Source organism: Theobroma cacao, chromosome 3 (assembly GCF_053813885.1).
Source record: "Theobroma cacao isolate CCN51 chromosome 3, ASM5381388v1, whole genome shotgun sequence".
NCBI lineage: Eukaryota > Viridiplantae > Streptophyta > Magnoliopsida > Malvales > Malvaceae > Theobroma > Theobroma cacao.
In genome coordinates this window covers 45,650,228-45,663,557 of record NC_142641.1, presented here as the reverse complement: position 1 = coordinate 45,663,557, position 13,330 = coordinate 45,650,228, and the positions used below count along the sequence as shown (strand labels likewise).

The following is a 13,330-nucleotide window of genomic DNA, read 5'->3' as shown; positions in this document are numbered from 1 at the left end:
GAATATTGCATCAGATCTTTCCTTTAATTGGGAAGCTTAATTTATTCTTTTGAATACATTAGATTTATATATGGTAATTGATAGGATTTGACTAGTGGGGAGTTGAAGAATCTTGATAGGAAGGAATACATCTAGCAGGGGAAAATCTGGTGATGGCAGACAGATGATCTTCTATCACAGTCCTTGGTTTCAAGTTGAACAAAATCCCAAACCCCAGAAAGCTACATTTGGCCCTAAACAAATGCCAACCCCATAAATATTCCATGATAATATACGGAATCAGAACTTCTCTTATATGCTCTTATAGCCTCCAGGGGAAGATCAGGATGTGAAAGGAACCATTCCAAAAGGACTTATTACATTATTTTCCATGACAAGATCAAGACTTAAGAGGGAAAAGGCTTGTGATGGCTCAAACATTCAACCAACTTATCCAATATGAGTATGAGATGAGAGGGGAATAGGGGAGAAATACTTTAAGGAAGGAGAAGAAGAAGTGCTCCAACTTGTCAGCGTCCACAAGCTTTTGATGCTTTGCTGGGAAATACTGGACTCTGAGTGGATCCTACTCCTTTACTCCACCCACAGGAATTTTTTGCTCTCCAATAACCCACATTCAAGTTTGTGCTCTCATCTCATAGAACAGGGAAAAGTTATGCTCTCGTCATTTTCGTGAAACTTAATCGGGTTTCGCAGATTCTATTTTAATTATTAGATTATTTGAACATTTTATATAAATTTTTATTTTTTATTATGTTTAATAAAAATTTTATTTTTTTATTCTGAATCAAATAAATTCTTACGATTAATACTTGATTAATTATTGATAATTAAAATGTCCATGATAATTCTATATCACATTATGTTTATAATGAATGTTATTTGACATGTTAATATAACGAATAACAAGGTCATATAGTATCTTTCACCTTCAATGTTAATACTATTTATGTATAAAATGATAATCTATATTTTGATTAATGACAATAAATAATTGTTAGTAATAAGAGTTTGATTAAACAATAATTTTTTTTTCAAACATTACGTCTAAATATTAAAATCGATCATTAACGATAAAGAGTTATTTATTTATTTTTGAAAATAGAATTTTCATTATTTGAGGGTGCCATAGCTTCCCTTGAAATTATAATAAAAATTCATACGATGGATGCCCTCTTTGTTGGATTTGTTTGATTCAAATACTCGAAATTCCAACAATAAATGAAAACAAAAACTCAACAGGGAAGGCAAAGAAAATAGTAATATATTTTAAACAGTGAACATCATAAAGATTAGTCGGCGTTAAAGAAAAAAGATGCAGTGACATACCTTTACTTAGTGGTTTGTAACTTTTATAGTAAAACAAAATCTCAAGTCAACCTTTATTATTAAACTCTTAATCATTTTTTAATAGAGTAACAGAAAGCGACTTTCATATACGATGTTGTATTCTGACGATGCGACCAGATTTAAGTGCAATAACGGCGACCAGTCATAGCAGGCATGGATCATCGCAGTTCATAGCCCTATACTATAATTGCACCAAAGATTTTTCCCAAGAGTTTGTGGTCAACTTTTGCAGGTTTGAGATATGCGTGAGGCAATGGACTTGACAAGCTTAATTACAACTTGGGCTTGATTTTGATGAGCTAAAAAACTATTTGACTATGTTATGACGCTCAGGTCAACGCCTTTTTCTGATTTAAAATGAGGAATTACTAGTATAAATTCAAGTACATATACAGGAGGTCAGGTTGTGGTGATATCCACCAGGTCTACAAGGCGGAATAGGATCAGGTTTTGATGGGCAATGGATGGGTTGGGCTTTGAATGATTGGCTCCAGCCCTTGCCTGTAGCAATCCAATTCAGTGTCTTTTCCTAACTGGAACCAGCCGCCTTTTGATGCATATCCCAGGTGGTCCAAATTACTTGCTTTGATATCTAGGACTTTCGAGAAAGGACCATCATATTTACTTTTCACTAGCTTAATTTCCCCTTGGTGTTTCAGCTGTCACTGGTCACCATCCCTTCACTTCACCCCCGTCGAGTGCAGTTCCTATGAGTCTTAAGGTACGATTGTGGGGTATTTTGATTCAAGACAAGGATGGAAAGTCCTTAACAGAGTAGAATGGATGGCAGGCAAAAGGTATGGGAAGGTATCTAATGTGGATTTGGCTTCCATTACTGCAAAGTCAAACCCCACTTTTGGATTTGAGCTTCAAAAATGTTATATTTCCATTGGTACAACGACCTTTTGTAAGCTTAACAAATCAAGTTATATCCAATCCACAGCAAAAAGAAATGCCTAGCACAATCTCCCTGGCAAAATCGGTTTAATCAGCAATCAATCCCCGTCGATGCAAACTAACTATGGCAGGAGAGCTAATATAAATCTAAAAATCAAGTGTCTGAGACAAGATATAAAAGATAAATAATACTATTACAGACAAATCCTTTTCAGGAAACCATGTCTGTTGGAGGGGGATGGGGAAGAGAAGAACAGCATCTTCAGGAAAGTGCAAGTGCAAAAATTGCAAGCACCAGCGCCACGAATGGCAACAAAAATCTAGATGTTTCTGAAGCTTATGTTGTACTAGTTTATAGATCAGAATTCTTTCAAAGAAGGCTCTATACAAAGAACTATTTCTTTTGTTTATGTCATTTCAGTTTGGGAGATACTTTAAATCTACAATGAATTTAAGGAGGTGAAAAATCAACAGTATATTTCCTTTTCCATTGCATAAGTTCTCTGATGAAGAATTACTAGTAACTAGTATATTATATGAATTCTTGAGTGTAACCTTTTCCTCTCAATTCTCATCCAAGAATTTGTACAATGTGGCATCCTTTTTGGGCTTGCGCAAGCTGAGCATAGCCTTGAAAAGACGTTTGCTTTTGCTAGAATATTGTTCCATATCTTTAGCCCTCTCTCTTTCACCCAGGGTGGACGAAGAAATAGTTCTTCGAGGCTCTGAAGGGTACTGTTCAAATCAAAGAAAATTGTCTCAGGATCAACTGATGTCCATTGTTTGCCAAACATCGCAAATGTTAAAAACGAGTATAATCGCACATCAACATGTTGTTGATGACAAGAAATTGAATTTGAAATATGCAGACTCAGGAATAGTCCCATAGGCGAGTGATAAGTTCTTGGAGTCTTACCCGTCTTTTATCATTGCGATGGTTTGGAGAGGTTGATCTCTGCATAAGAGATCCAGAACGTGGGAGTGGAAAGTAGCGGGGAGAGGTTGATGGATTCTCTAATTTCAAATAAACATAATTGTAATCAGCAAAATGCTTCCAACACATTAGTGCAACAATTCAGACAGGGTTGAATCCATTGTACAAACATTACCTGCTCTTTGGTTCATTGATTTGCTTGTGAACAGAAGGGGTCGTTGTCTTGACAAAGGTTGTGGAGAACGTAAGACAAAGAATTCATCCCTACATCAGAATTCGGAAATTCGTCATGGTAATGCTAGGATTAGGAACATAGAAATTAATCCTTGTAATGAACAAAATACTGTCAGAATTCCAGATTACCCGACACACTCGGAAGGGGTCTCTGCTGCTATTGCTTGAATACCTGCAGGGTGGAAATACGATCATCATAACATCATCAGATATTTCTTGGTATTTAAGTCTGTCTCTGAACATGAAGATGAATGATACCAATTTTCTTGAACTGATGCAAGTCTAATCTAGCACACATGCTAGTTGGGTGGGATTTCAGGCTGGTCTGAGCAAAATCATTCAGGGTGTCCTCAACTGCAAGAGAAAATATGATTGATCAGATGATTTCGAACACAATTTTCTGAATAGTGTTCCAGATTCACTCTTCTTGCAAGCAAATGCTGAAGAGTTGTAGAAAAATAAATAAAAAAATAAGCAGAGAAGAATATACTTGCCTGGAAAGATGTACCGCTTATGGTGCTCGGATGCCTCTAACACCAATGACTGCTGAGAAATGCCACCTAAGCTGACAAACTCTTGGCATGTTCGCAGTCTCTAACATCCCATCCGCCAAAAAGAACAATGTGAAAAAGGGAAATCAATAGGAGTTTTTGAAAGATTTAAATTCCTCTAGTAGTCTTCATTTTGAAACCTTCAAGGCCAGATTTTTTAGATAAATCCTAAGCATTTGCATATAGAAAGAGAACCCTGAGAAGGTACCTGTTCGAGGCAAGACAAACGAAGCTGCATTCCACAAATTCCACCCATCTTTTCATCCAAAAAATTGTTAACTTTGTATGCTACAGAACCCAAGTGGTCCACAGTATTGACCAAAGCTTTAATGGCATAATCTTTCAAAGTCTCCTCCACTCTGCTCATGTCAAAGAGAAATAAGAGGGGACGATGTTCTAATCTCTTCTTTCTCGTTATCATAACTTTTAAGTGCATGACTTACATTTGTTTCTGCTCTTCTTTGGAGTAGGCTAACTCAAAATGTTCCGCTGCAGAATACAACTGTTTCCTCAGACTCTTCAAATCCTAAAATATTCAGGTGGTGAAAGAGTTAAACAGAGCGTATTCATCTTTATTTACAGCATAATTCTAATGGACATGTCTAAGCATCATTGTTTGTAGCCCTTAAGATGATTCCTACTAAATGACATAATCATAACTGGCAATGAAACTGAACAGCAACAAGAAGGTCAGAACAATTCACCTTAAGAGTATCTGAAAAAAGCAAGCTCTGCTGCATTAAGAGTTCATCACGGTGGGAAGATTCTTGAGGAACAGAAACTGAAGTGGTGGAAGTCATATTTTCCTCGATAGTGGAAACCTGGGTTTTCTCGGGTGTCCAAGTAATCAAAACCAAAAGGTCATTGAAAAACTCTACATAGTTAATCATCAATCCATAGAAACCCATCCAAAATGTCAAAAAGACTTGGAAAACTACACAAAATGGGACAATTAAGTGACAAGAATAAGCACTGAGACAGTCTGAGAGAAAGAGGATTCACCTGGTTTTCTCTTGTTCTCAAAAAAAATGGCACTGCAAACTCCAAATCCTCCCTTTCAAGATCTCCTCTCTACACAAAATGTCCAAGATGTTTTAAAGGACTGACAGACCGTTTCCTGACTTTCCACTAAAAACAAGAGTAGAGAGTGAAATCACTTTAGACAAAAAGCAAAAGAAGGTGGTGAAATTACTTGAGACAGGGCTCCAAAAGATATGTAGCAGTAGTATTTTGGTTTAAATGTTTGCCATAAAATAAATAATTATTGGAAGGGGACAAAGATGAATAAGACCGTGATAATAAGGCGGGGAAATCTCAACGTTCATATTGGCAGTGTTATAAGCTTAGGCAACTCCTCTGAAAGCAACATACCAACAATCTATAACCTTTTTTATCAGGTGCAAAGATGACTTGACTTCCCTATCTTTTCTTTAAGAAAAAAAAATATAATCAGCCACGTATCGGCCATGTGGTGTTTGATTAATTTCCAATTTGGTACCCCACTAATTGACGGGGAAAAAAAGGGATAGGAAATTATGTTCTATTCCATATATATCTCTTTTATGGGGCAGAAACTGATAGAAATAATGAACAACCTTTCCTGATGAATTTCAGAATTTAATTGGATTGATGGAGTTGGTAGATTGCAAGTAAATGCCAATGAACAGATTCAATATCAGTTATCTCATTTCAGAAGTAACCCTTTAATTTGGTGTATAAATCTCAACACTGCAACAATGGTGGTGGTTTTAAAGATTCACCTGTGAGGTTTAATTGCAATGATGAGCAGTGACTTAGCTCAAATTTTATTATTGCTATCAACTATCTATTTATTTTTGTGGGTGCTTTTTCTGTTCCTCGTTGTTCTTTTTAGTTGTGCAATAAATTTGGTGCTTCGGACTTCATTTTCCTGTCAATAACCATCCCCCATCCGCCAGAAAAGACATTGACAGGTTTTGTACTTTATCATAATTAACGCTTGTGAAGACCTTTCTGTGTAATTCATTGATGCAAATTTTCGAAGTTGTTGAAGGTAAGCATAGTCTTGATCTCCCATGGAAACGTCTCATGGTTTGCCCTGGACGGAGGGGCAATTAAATTGAGTTTTGGAACCCCAACTGTTTCATTGTCATGGTTGGGGAAAAAGCAGGAAAGGGGTGGGAACACAGGACATCAAAGGGTTGAACAAATGTTGCCCTTGACCTCTTCCAGACGCAGGGAGGCCATGGGATGCTATAAAATTCATTATCCTACAGTTGAATGTTCCAACTCCATGAACCAAAGTGATGGATAAGGAAAAGGTACTAGCCCAAGAGGCTCAAGCCCAAGAAAACAAAACAGGGTAGGAGCCAGTCCACTACCCCCTGTCCTGATGTCTGTGATGAGCCTACCCTCCTTATCCGTGCCCTTTTTATTCTTTCACTCGTCACTGAAACTCCAGCCGAGCTCACATCAGATAGAGAGCCAATGGCATCCCCGACCTCTTCTCTAACCAAATCCCCGTTTTGTCCCCAACATCTCACCCAATTCCCGCCTTTGCCCTTCCTCTCCTTCACTCACAGCCTAAAACCAATCCCAAAAAAGTCAAAGTCCCTGACTTCCCTCAAAAGAGGCAACTTCACAACCGTAACCGTCAAAGCCCGGACTTTGGACTTCTCCGGTTCATTCTTCGAGGGCGGGTTCGGTTCGGACGATGACCCTCCTTCCCAACCCGGGCCCGGTATAACCGCCTTGGAAGATAAAGAGGAACCTCAATGCCCACCGGGGCTACGACAGTACGAGACAATGATGGTTTTAAGACCCGACATGTCTGAAGACGAAAGGCTCGCTCTTACCCAGAAGTACGAAGAGGTAATGCCTTGTAAAAATTTGCCTTTTCTTTTATTTGTTGCAAAATCTTTGTTTGCTTGCTGAGAAAATGTAGGAAAAGGAAAGAACTTTGTTTCGTTGAGGATTGAGAATTGTGTGGACTGTAATGGTACATTTGGAACTGTTGTGAAGCTAAAGTATTAAGCCTCTTAGATTGAAGCAAATTGTATGCAATTAAGTAAAAAAAAAAAGAAGTGAGTTTGGTACATTTTTGTAAAACGTTTCCTTTTAATTTCATTTATATATTGGAGATTGGAGAGGAGTTAAATGCATTTTTGTTATCTATAATTAGAAGCAGGCCATTTCTTGTCTATAGTTAGAAGAGAAAGGGTTGGTGACACTTGACATGTTATTGCAAGTTTGTTCTAAAGCTTTTCCTGATGGGGTTCGTCTTGCAGCTTCTTGTCGCTGGGGGTGGCATGTATGTGGAGGTATTTAACAGAGGGGTCGTCCCACTAGCCTACAGCATTAAGAAGAAAAATAAAGCTGGGGAAACTAACACTTACTTGGATGGCATTTACCTCCTCTTTACGTACTTTATGAAACCGGAGTCTATGGCAACTCTTGAGGTGGCCCTGAATACAGATGATGATGTTATTCGATCATCCAGCTTCAAGGTAAGAAAGAGGAGGTTTTAGTTCGGTATGTATGCTCTCTGTATCTTTGAGAGGAAGATGATTAGGAAAGAAAGAGCTCTATCAACTTTGTGATGTAATTTGTTAATGGATCTTTTTTGTTCCTTAAATATTGGAGTTTGCTTGCTTTTTGTAAAATTTTATGGATCAATCACAACAGAAAGTAAATATGCAAATTGCTAGACTGAGGTGTAAACAATTACTGGGAATTTCTAATCTACTTGGAGGCATATTGAGCAAACTTATTCAACCTTTTTTGCAATTTGATGGATTGGCTGTTTGAGGTGCTTGAATGCATGGCATTCTTCCCAACCAAACTGTCTTAGTGAACTTAAAGTGAGTCTAGGAAATTCTAGCATTTTTGGCTCATATAATAGTGCGTGATACTAAATACTAATATTAGCTATACTGCGCATTGTTTATTTAGCAATGTTAAAGAGTTGCATACAATCATGGGCTAATGAGAATGATCGAGCTTGTCGGAGCTCTATTGGCAATTTAGAACAGAGCTTGAAGAAAGTTATCTTGAGGTGGAATTTGTGCTAAGAAGTTATTTGCAGCATATTGACAGAGGAAATAGCTTCCTTGGAGTTGTTAAATAGTCTCAACTTGTGTCAATCAGCCATGCATTGCATTTCCTCTTGCTCATTTTGTTTGAAAGTGCCCGTTCCCCAGAAAATATATAACCAATTGCTGTAGCTGCCCAACAATTGCCTTAGAACACTAAAAATTCCATCTCAGGCAGAAGAAAAGCTCAAAAGAGTACAATAATTAAAGGAGAAGCAAAAATGTAAAGGCTCCTAAGTACTGTCTACTGTCATCACTTTAAAATAATGGAAGTTGCAGTATAAAGAGCACCTGCAAGAAATGTTGCAATGATGGTAATTTTGGCAGGCATTTTTCCTTTGTCACTCCTCAAGGCCATGGCTTCATAAATTGGGAAGCAATTTACAACACACCCTGCCAGTAACATCTGCAGAAGTAGACCTTTCTCAGTGCTGCCGCTGATAACTAAAATTGTTCCCCAGATGAATGAGAATAAGTTGATTATTGCTGCCATTGTTGGTGGCACAAACAATGGGGATGGGACTCCAAACTCGAACATCCCTTGGCAATATCTTTTGTTTTGTTCATCATCGACCGCTTTGTTGATCACAATGAAACCGTAAGTAGATAAGCCTATGGACTTAAGAAAGTACTCTGCTGCACCAAGCGAGAAACTCCAAAGCTTCCTGATCATCCACATTCTCTGAGCATTCCACCACTTTCGGAAAGTTGCTCCCTCCAGGACATATTCAAGGAAGTCTTGTCCATAAGCACCGAGGAGAAGCAAAAGGTATAAGAAAAACCATGGTTCTGAGATCTGCAACATGAATTTCCTCTCCTATTAGTGGAAGTTTTGGACAATATTTGAAAATTTTGAATCAATAATATTCATGTCACAATCCGTTTAACGTTGAAGGTTCAGAAAATGAAAGCAACTACAGCAACAATGAGTGCATACGCATACCTCTGGAAAGACAGAGACCCCATTGGGGAGAGCTAATTGAGGAAGGCATAGATGGTCACTGGAATGGACAAAAGGGGCCAGAATGCATAGTGAGAATAGCCTAAGCCCATGAGGAGGCCCATCGAAAGCGTCTCAAAGGTTATGGGAGAATATTCGGACGAGCCTATTTCAAGTAGGCCTACGGACCAACGTTGCATTGACCTAGCACATCAACGAGGTTGATTGGTATATTCCCCAGAAATGCAGCCCTCTCAGGATTGCAACATATGGACCTCCATCCATCACATTGCAACCGGTAACCTGTGTAGAAGTCCTCAACCAATGATCCATATCTAAACGCCATCTGCAAGTTTTCTTTCATCATTTACATCAGTGTTTTCTACAGGTGAAAGAGCTTGGTGTGCTCCTTAATTTTCAAATAGCAAGATACTCCTATTCAGTAGGCTTACCTTGGATCCCCATTTCGTCTGGTTCTCATAATTGCAACTTGCTACATGGTGTGCTAATGGCAAAATGTCCAGATATTTAATGGGTTTGTTCACAACATGGTCTGGGCTGAGTTCAAGGATTTCTGTTTTAACAGGAGCTGATGGATGCTCGCCGACGGAAGAAGGTTCCAGTCCCACAATAATATGGTCCCCTAACCCCATCAAAACCAATAGGATGTATCTCGGCAAGATGTTTATACTCGCAGCCGTAGGTATCATTTTTATTTATACCAGGAAACCGCTGGGGAAATTGAATGAACCCCAAATTCGGTTCAATTGCGGGGTCACACAAATAGCATAGCACCCTGAGAGGTGTTTGGGGATCATTTGAATACATGTCAGAGTCTTGGGTTAAGATTATTGGGGCATTGGTCATGACCGTCGATACACGAAGCTTCCACATAAGGAAAAAGTTCGGATAAAAAAAATGTATTAAGAAGAAGAGATAACTGTTAATTGGAGACATTATAAGCTGATCGGTAGCATACCAGAACATTTAGAGCACCAGCTTTGAAATGGTGCGGTGAAGTCTTACTTTTCTGCCTGGGGACAAAGATGAGATTTGGCAGGAAATGGGCAGTGATGTCTTTGTCTTTGCTGCTGTCTAACAGGACCTGCTCATATAATCTTGTCAATATGTAACTTGGAAAAGGGGAAGTTAACAAAGCTCAAAGCCTGAATGCAAACCTGAATGACAGTAGGGTGATCTTGGGGGGTAAACCCACCAGTCCATTTGTTAAAAGCTTCACGTTCTTCATCATTGGAGATGTAAATCTCACTAACTTCTCCTCTGTTGACAACATTTTCTACTCTCACCTTCATGTTTTCGTATATTTCCTGGCACATCATTAAGAGCCAAATTGTTATTACTAACTATTATTCAAGTACACAAGGAATTAATTATAAATGAATATAATTAACTGGAAAGTGAAATCTTAGTTTAAGAAAGAACTTCCATTAGCAGATATATTTCATATTAGTACAAATTAATAAATATATGTATGACAGGATTGATAAGATAACTTTTTAATTTATACTAATACGCATTTATTAATTTGTTTATTTATTGATCTATAAACTTTTAATAAAAAATTATCAAAAGTTAATTTGATTAATTAGTCCGCATATATCGATTTAGTCCTAATAAGATAACAAAATGAGTATTGTTTTATAATTGAATTTAAATAGTAAATATTTTCACTATCTAAATTCTATTCGAACTTAATAATTTTATTATTTAAAATTCTACTCAAATCGATAATAAAATATCTTAATTTTAATTTTATTTAATCATATCAAATAATATAAGATGTCCAGAGTAGATGCAAAAGATTCGAAAGACTTTTATCATACATATACCGACAGACAAGAAGATACAGAAAGATGACATAAACTTTAAATAGTTGTCGCTTGCACTGCCAATGTTGACGTTTGCATTTATCTAGGGCAATTTATATATATATATATAAATATATATAATATTAATAATATTTAATAATATTATTACTCTATTTAAAATAATAAATTAAATTTATTATTTATATTTAAATGGATATAATTTTATTTTTTTAATTTTTAATTTGATTTAAAATAATAAAAAATTAAAAGGTTTGTTAGAATAGTTTTTAGTTTCTCATAGATTTTTTTTAAACTTTAACTTTTCATTAATCTTGAATTAAATTAAAAATTAAAATGATTAAATTACACCCCTTCAAATTTTGAGTTATTGTTGAAAGTGGTTTTACCTTTATGTTTTCCGCCTCAGAAATGCAAGAATGGCCTGATGCAAAATAAACATCCGGGTTCCTGTCCATAATGTTATTCTCCCTAGTGAATGGTAACCAGTAACTTGCAAACTTAGTAGCCTCCATGAACGCAAAGAGAGTCAAAGCTGATCCTTCATCGTCCGATACATAGATCGAAATCTTCTCTGTTGGATAATCATAAGCCATCAACGACAAAGTTGTGTTCACCACACTCAGTGGCGGCTCCTTGTGAGGGTCAACCGTGCATATTACTAAATAATTACGAAACAGATATGAATTTCATATCTCGTATTAGGATAGATGGTGGTATTACTGGGCTATTTTAAAAAATAGCCTTCAAGGATGATATGTTCTTAAAAATAATTTTTTTTATAATTTTAATAAGTTAGATAAAATTATTCTTTATGAAATCTCTTTATATCAAGTGTACATGATGCTACACATTATGCACATACCCTTACATGTCATGTATAAAAACATGTTACATGTCATGTTACATACTATGTACATGATGTTGCAGGTCATGCACATGATGTTATACACCATGTTGAAAAGTGTTATTGATTCACACTAAGTGCAAAAAGATGTTGCATGTTATGGTTAATGAAACTTCCTTATATCAAGTGCACATGATGTTACACGTTATGCACATGACATTATACATCATGTGTAAAAACATAATATACTCTATATTACACACCATGTACATGATGTTACACGTCATGCACATAATGTTATACACCATATTGAAAAGTGTTATTCTTACATGTCATGGTTAATGAAACCCCTTTATATCAAGTGCACATGACGTTACACATTATACACATGATGTTACATGTTATGCATACGACGTTACATGTCATGTACAAAGACATGTTACACTCTATATTACACACCATGCACATGATGTTATATACCATTTTGAAAAGTGTTATTGTTATACGCCATGGTTAATGAAACCTTTTTATATCAAGTGCACATGACGTTACATGTTATGCACATAACGTTACATGTCATGTACAAATACATGTTACACACCATACACATGATGTTACATGTCATGCACATGATGTTATACACCATGTTGAAAAGTGTTATTGTTACATGCCATGTGCAAAAGCATGTTAAATATCATGGTTAATGAAACCTCTTTATATCAAGTGCACATGACATTACGCGTTATGCACATGACGTTACAAGCTATGTACAAAAACATGTTACACTCCATGTTATACACTTTACACATAATGTTACACGTCATGTACATCATGATATACACCATGTTAAAAAGTGTTATTGTAACAGGTCATATGCAAAAACATATTTGCACGCCATAGATAATGAAACCTCCTTATATCAAATGCACATGACGTTACATATTATGCACATGACGTTGTACACCGTGTACAAAAATATGTTAAACTCTATGTTACACACCATGCACATGATGTTATACAACATGTTGAAAAGTGTTATTATTACATATCATATGCAAAAACATGTTACACATCATGGTTAATGAAACCTCCTTATATCAAGTGCACATAACGTTACACGTTATGCACATGACGTTACATGCCAAGTACAAAGACATGTTACACTCTATGTTACACACAATGCACATGATGTTACACGTCATGTACATCATATTATACACCATATTGAAAAGTGTTATTGTTACATACCATGTGCAAAAACATGTTACACGCCATGATTAATGAAACCTTTTTATATCAAGTGCACATGACGTTACACGTCATATATACAAATATATTACATTCCATGTTACACGTCATGCATATGATGTAACACGTCATACACATGATGTTATACATCATGTTGAAAAATGTTATTGTTATACGTTATGGGTAAAAACATATTACACGTTATAGTTAAAAAAAGTTATTACACATTATAATGAAAAAAAATATTATTGTTACATGTTATGTACAATAACATGTCACACGTTATGTTAAAAAAAATGTTGGTGCTACACGTTATGTTAAAAAAATATTATTGTTACATGTCATGTTTAAAAAAAAATTGTTACATTTTAATACTTAAAATATTGTTGTTACTTACGAACCAAAACTTCAA

At 36.2% G+C, this 13,330-nt stretch overlaps 2 protein-coding genes and 1 pseudogene across 3 annotated transcripts; 1 reads left to right on the top strand and 2 right to left on the bottom strand.

Annotated features, from left to right (window-relative positions):
* Positions 1-2,410: 2,410 nt before the first annotated feature.
* Positions 2,411-5,188, bottom strand: LOC18606746 (protein ABIL3-like). Of its 2 annotated transcripts, XM_018118275.2 has the most exons (11): positions 5,159-5,188; positions 4,969-5,037; positions 4,671-4,787; positions 4,410-4,492; positions 4,175-4,325; positions 3,910-4,009; positions 3,674-3,769; positions 3,545-3,587; positions 3,357-3,445; positions 3,164-3,261; positions 2,411-2,982 (listed from the first exon to the last, which is right to left on the bottom strand). In XM_018118275.2, the coding sequence occupies exons 3-11, from the start codon at positions 4,764-4,766 to the stop codon at positions 2,812-2,814; spliced, it is 927 nt and encodes a 308-aa protein (XP_017973764.2). In that variant the 5' UTR covers positions 4,767-4,787; positions 4,969-5,037; positions 5,159-5,188; the 3' UTR covers positions 2,411-2,811. The 2 variants fall into 2 exon arrangements, with proteins under 2 accessions (XP_017973764.2, XP_017973763.2); XM_018118274.2 differs by lacking the exons at positions 4,969-5,037; positions 5,159-5,188 and having other exon boundaries at positions 4,671-4,949.
* A 1,163-nt stretch (positions 5,189-6,351) lies between these two features.
* Positions 6,352-7,710, top strand: LOC18606745 (Translation elongation factor EF1B/ribosomal protein S6 family protein). Its single transcript, XM_018118276.2, has 2 exons — positions 6,352-6,816; positions 7,233-7,710. Exons 1-2 carry the CDS (start codon positions 6,433-6,435, stop codon positions 7,470-7,472), a joined length of 624 nt encoding a protein of 207 aa, XP_017973765.2. The 5' UTR covers positions 6,352-6,432; the 3' UTR covers positions 7,473-7,710.
* A 541-nt stretch (positions 7,711-8,251) lies between these two features.
* On the bottom strand, positions 8,252-11,353 carry LOC18606744 (cellulose synthase-like protein G3; annotated as a pseudogene).
* Positions 11,354-13,330: the final 1,977 nt, after the last annotated feature.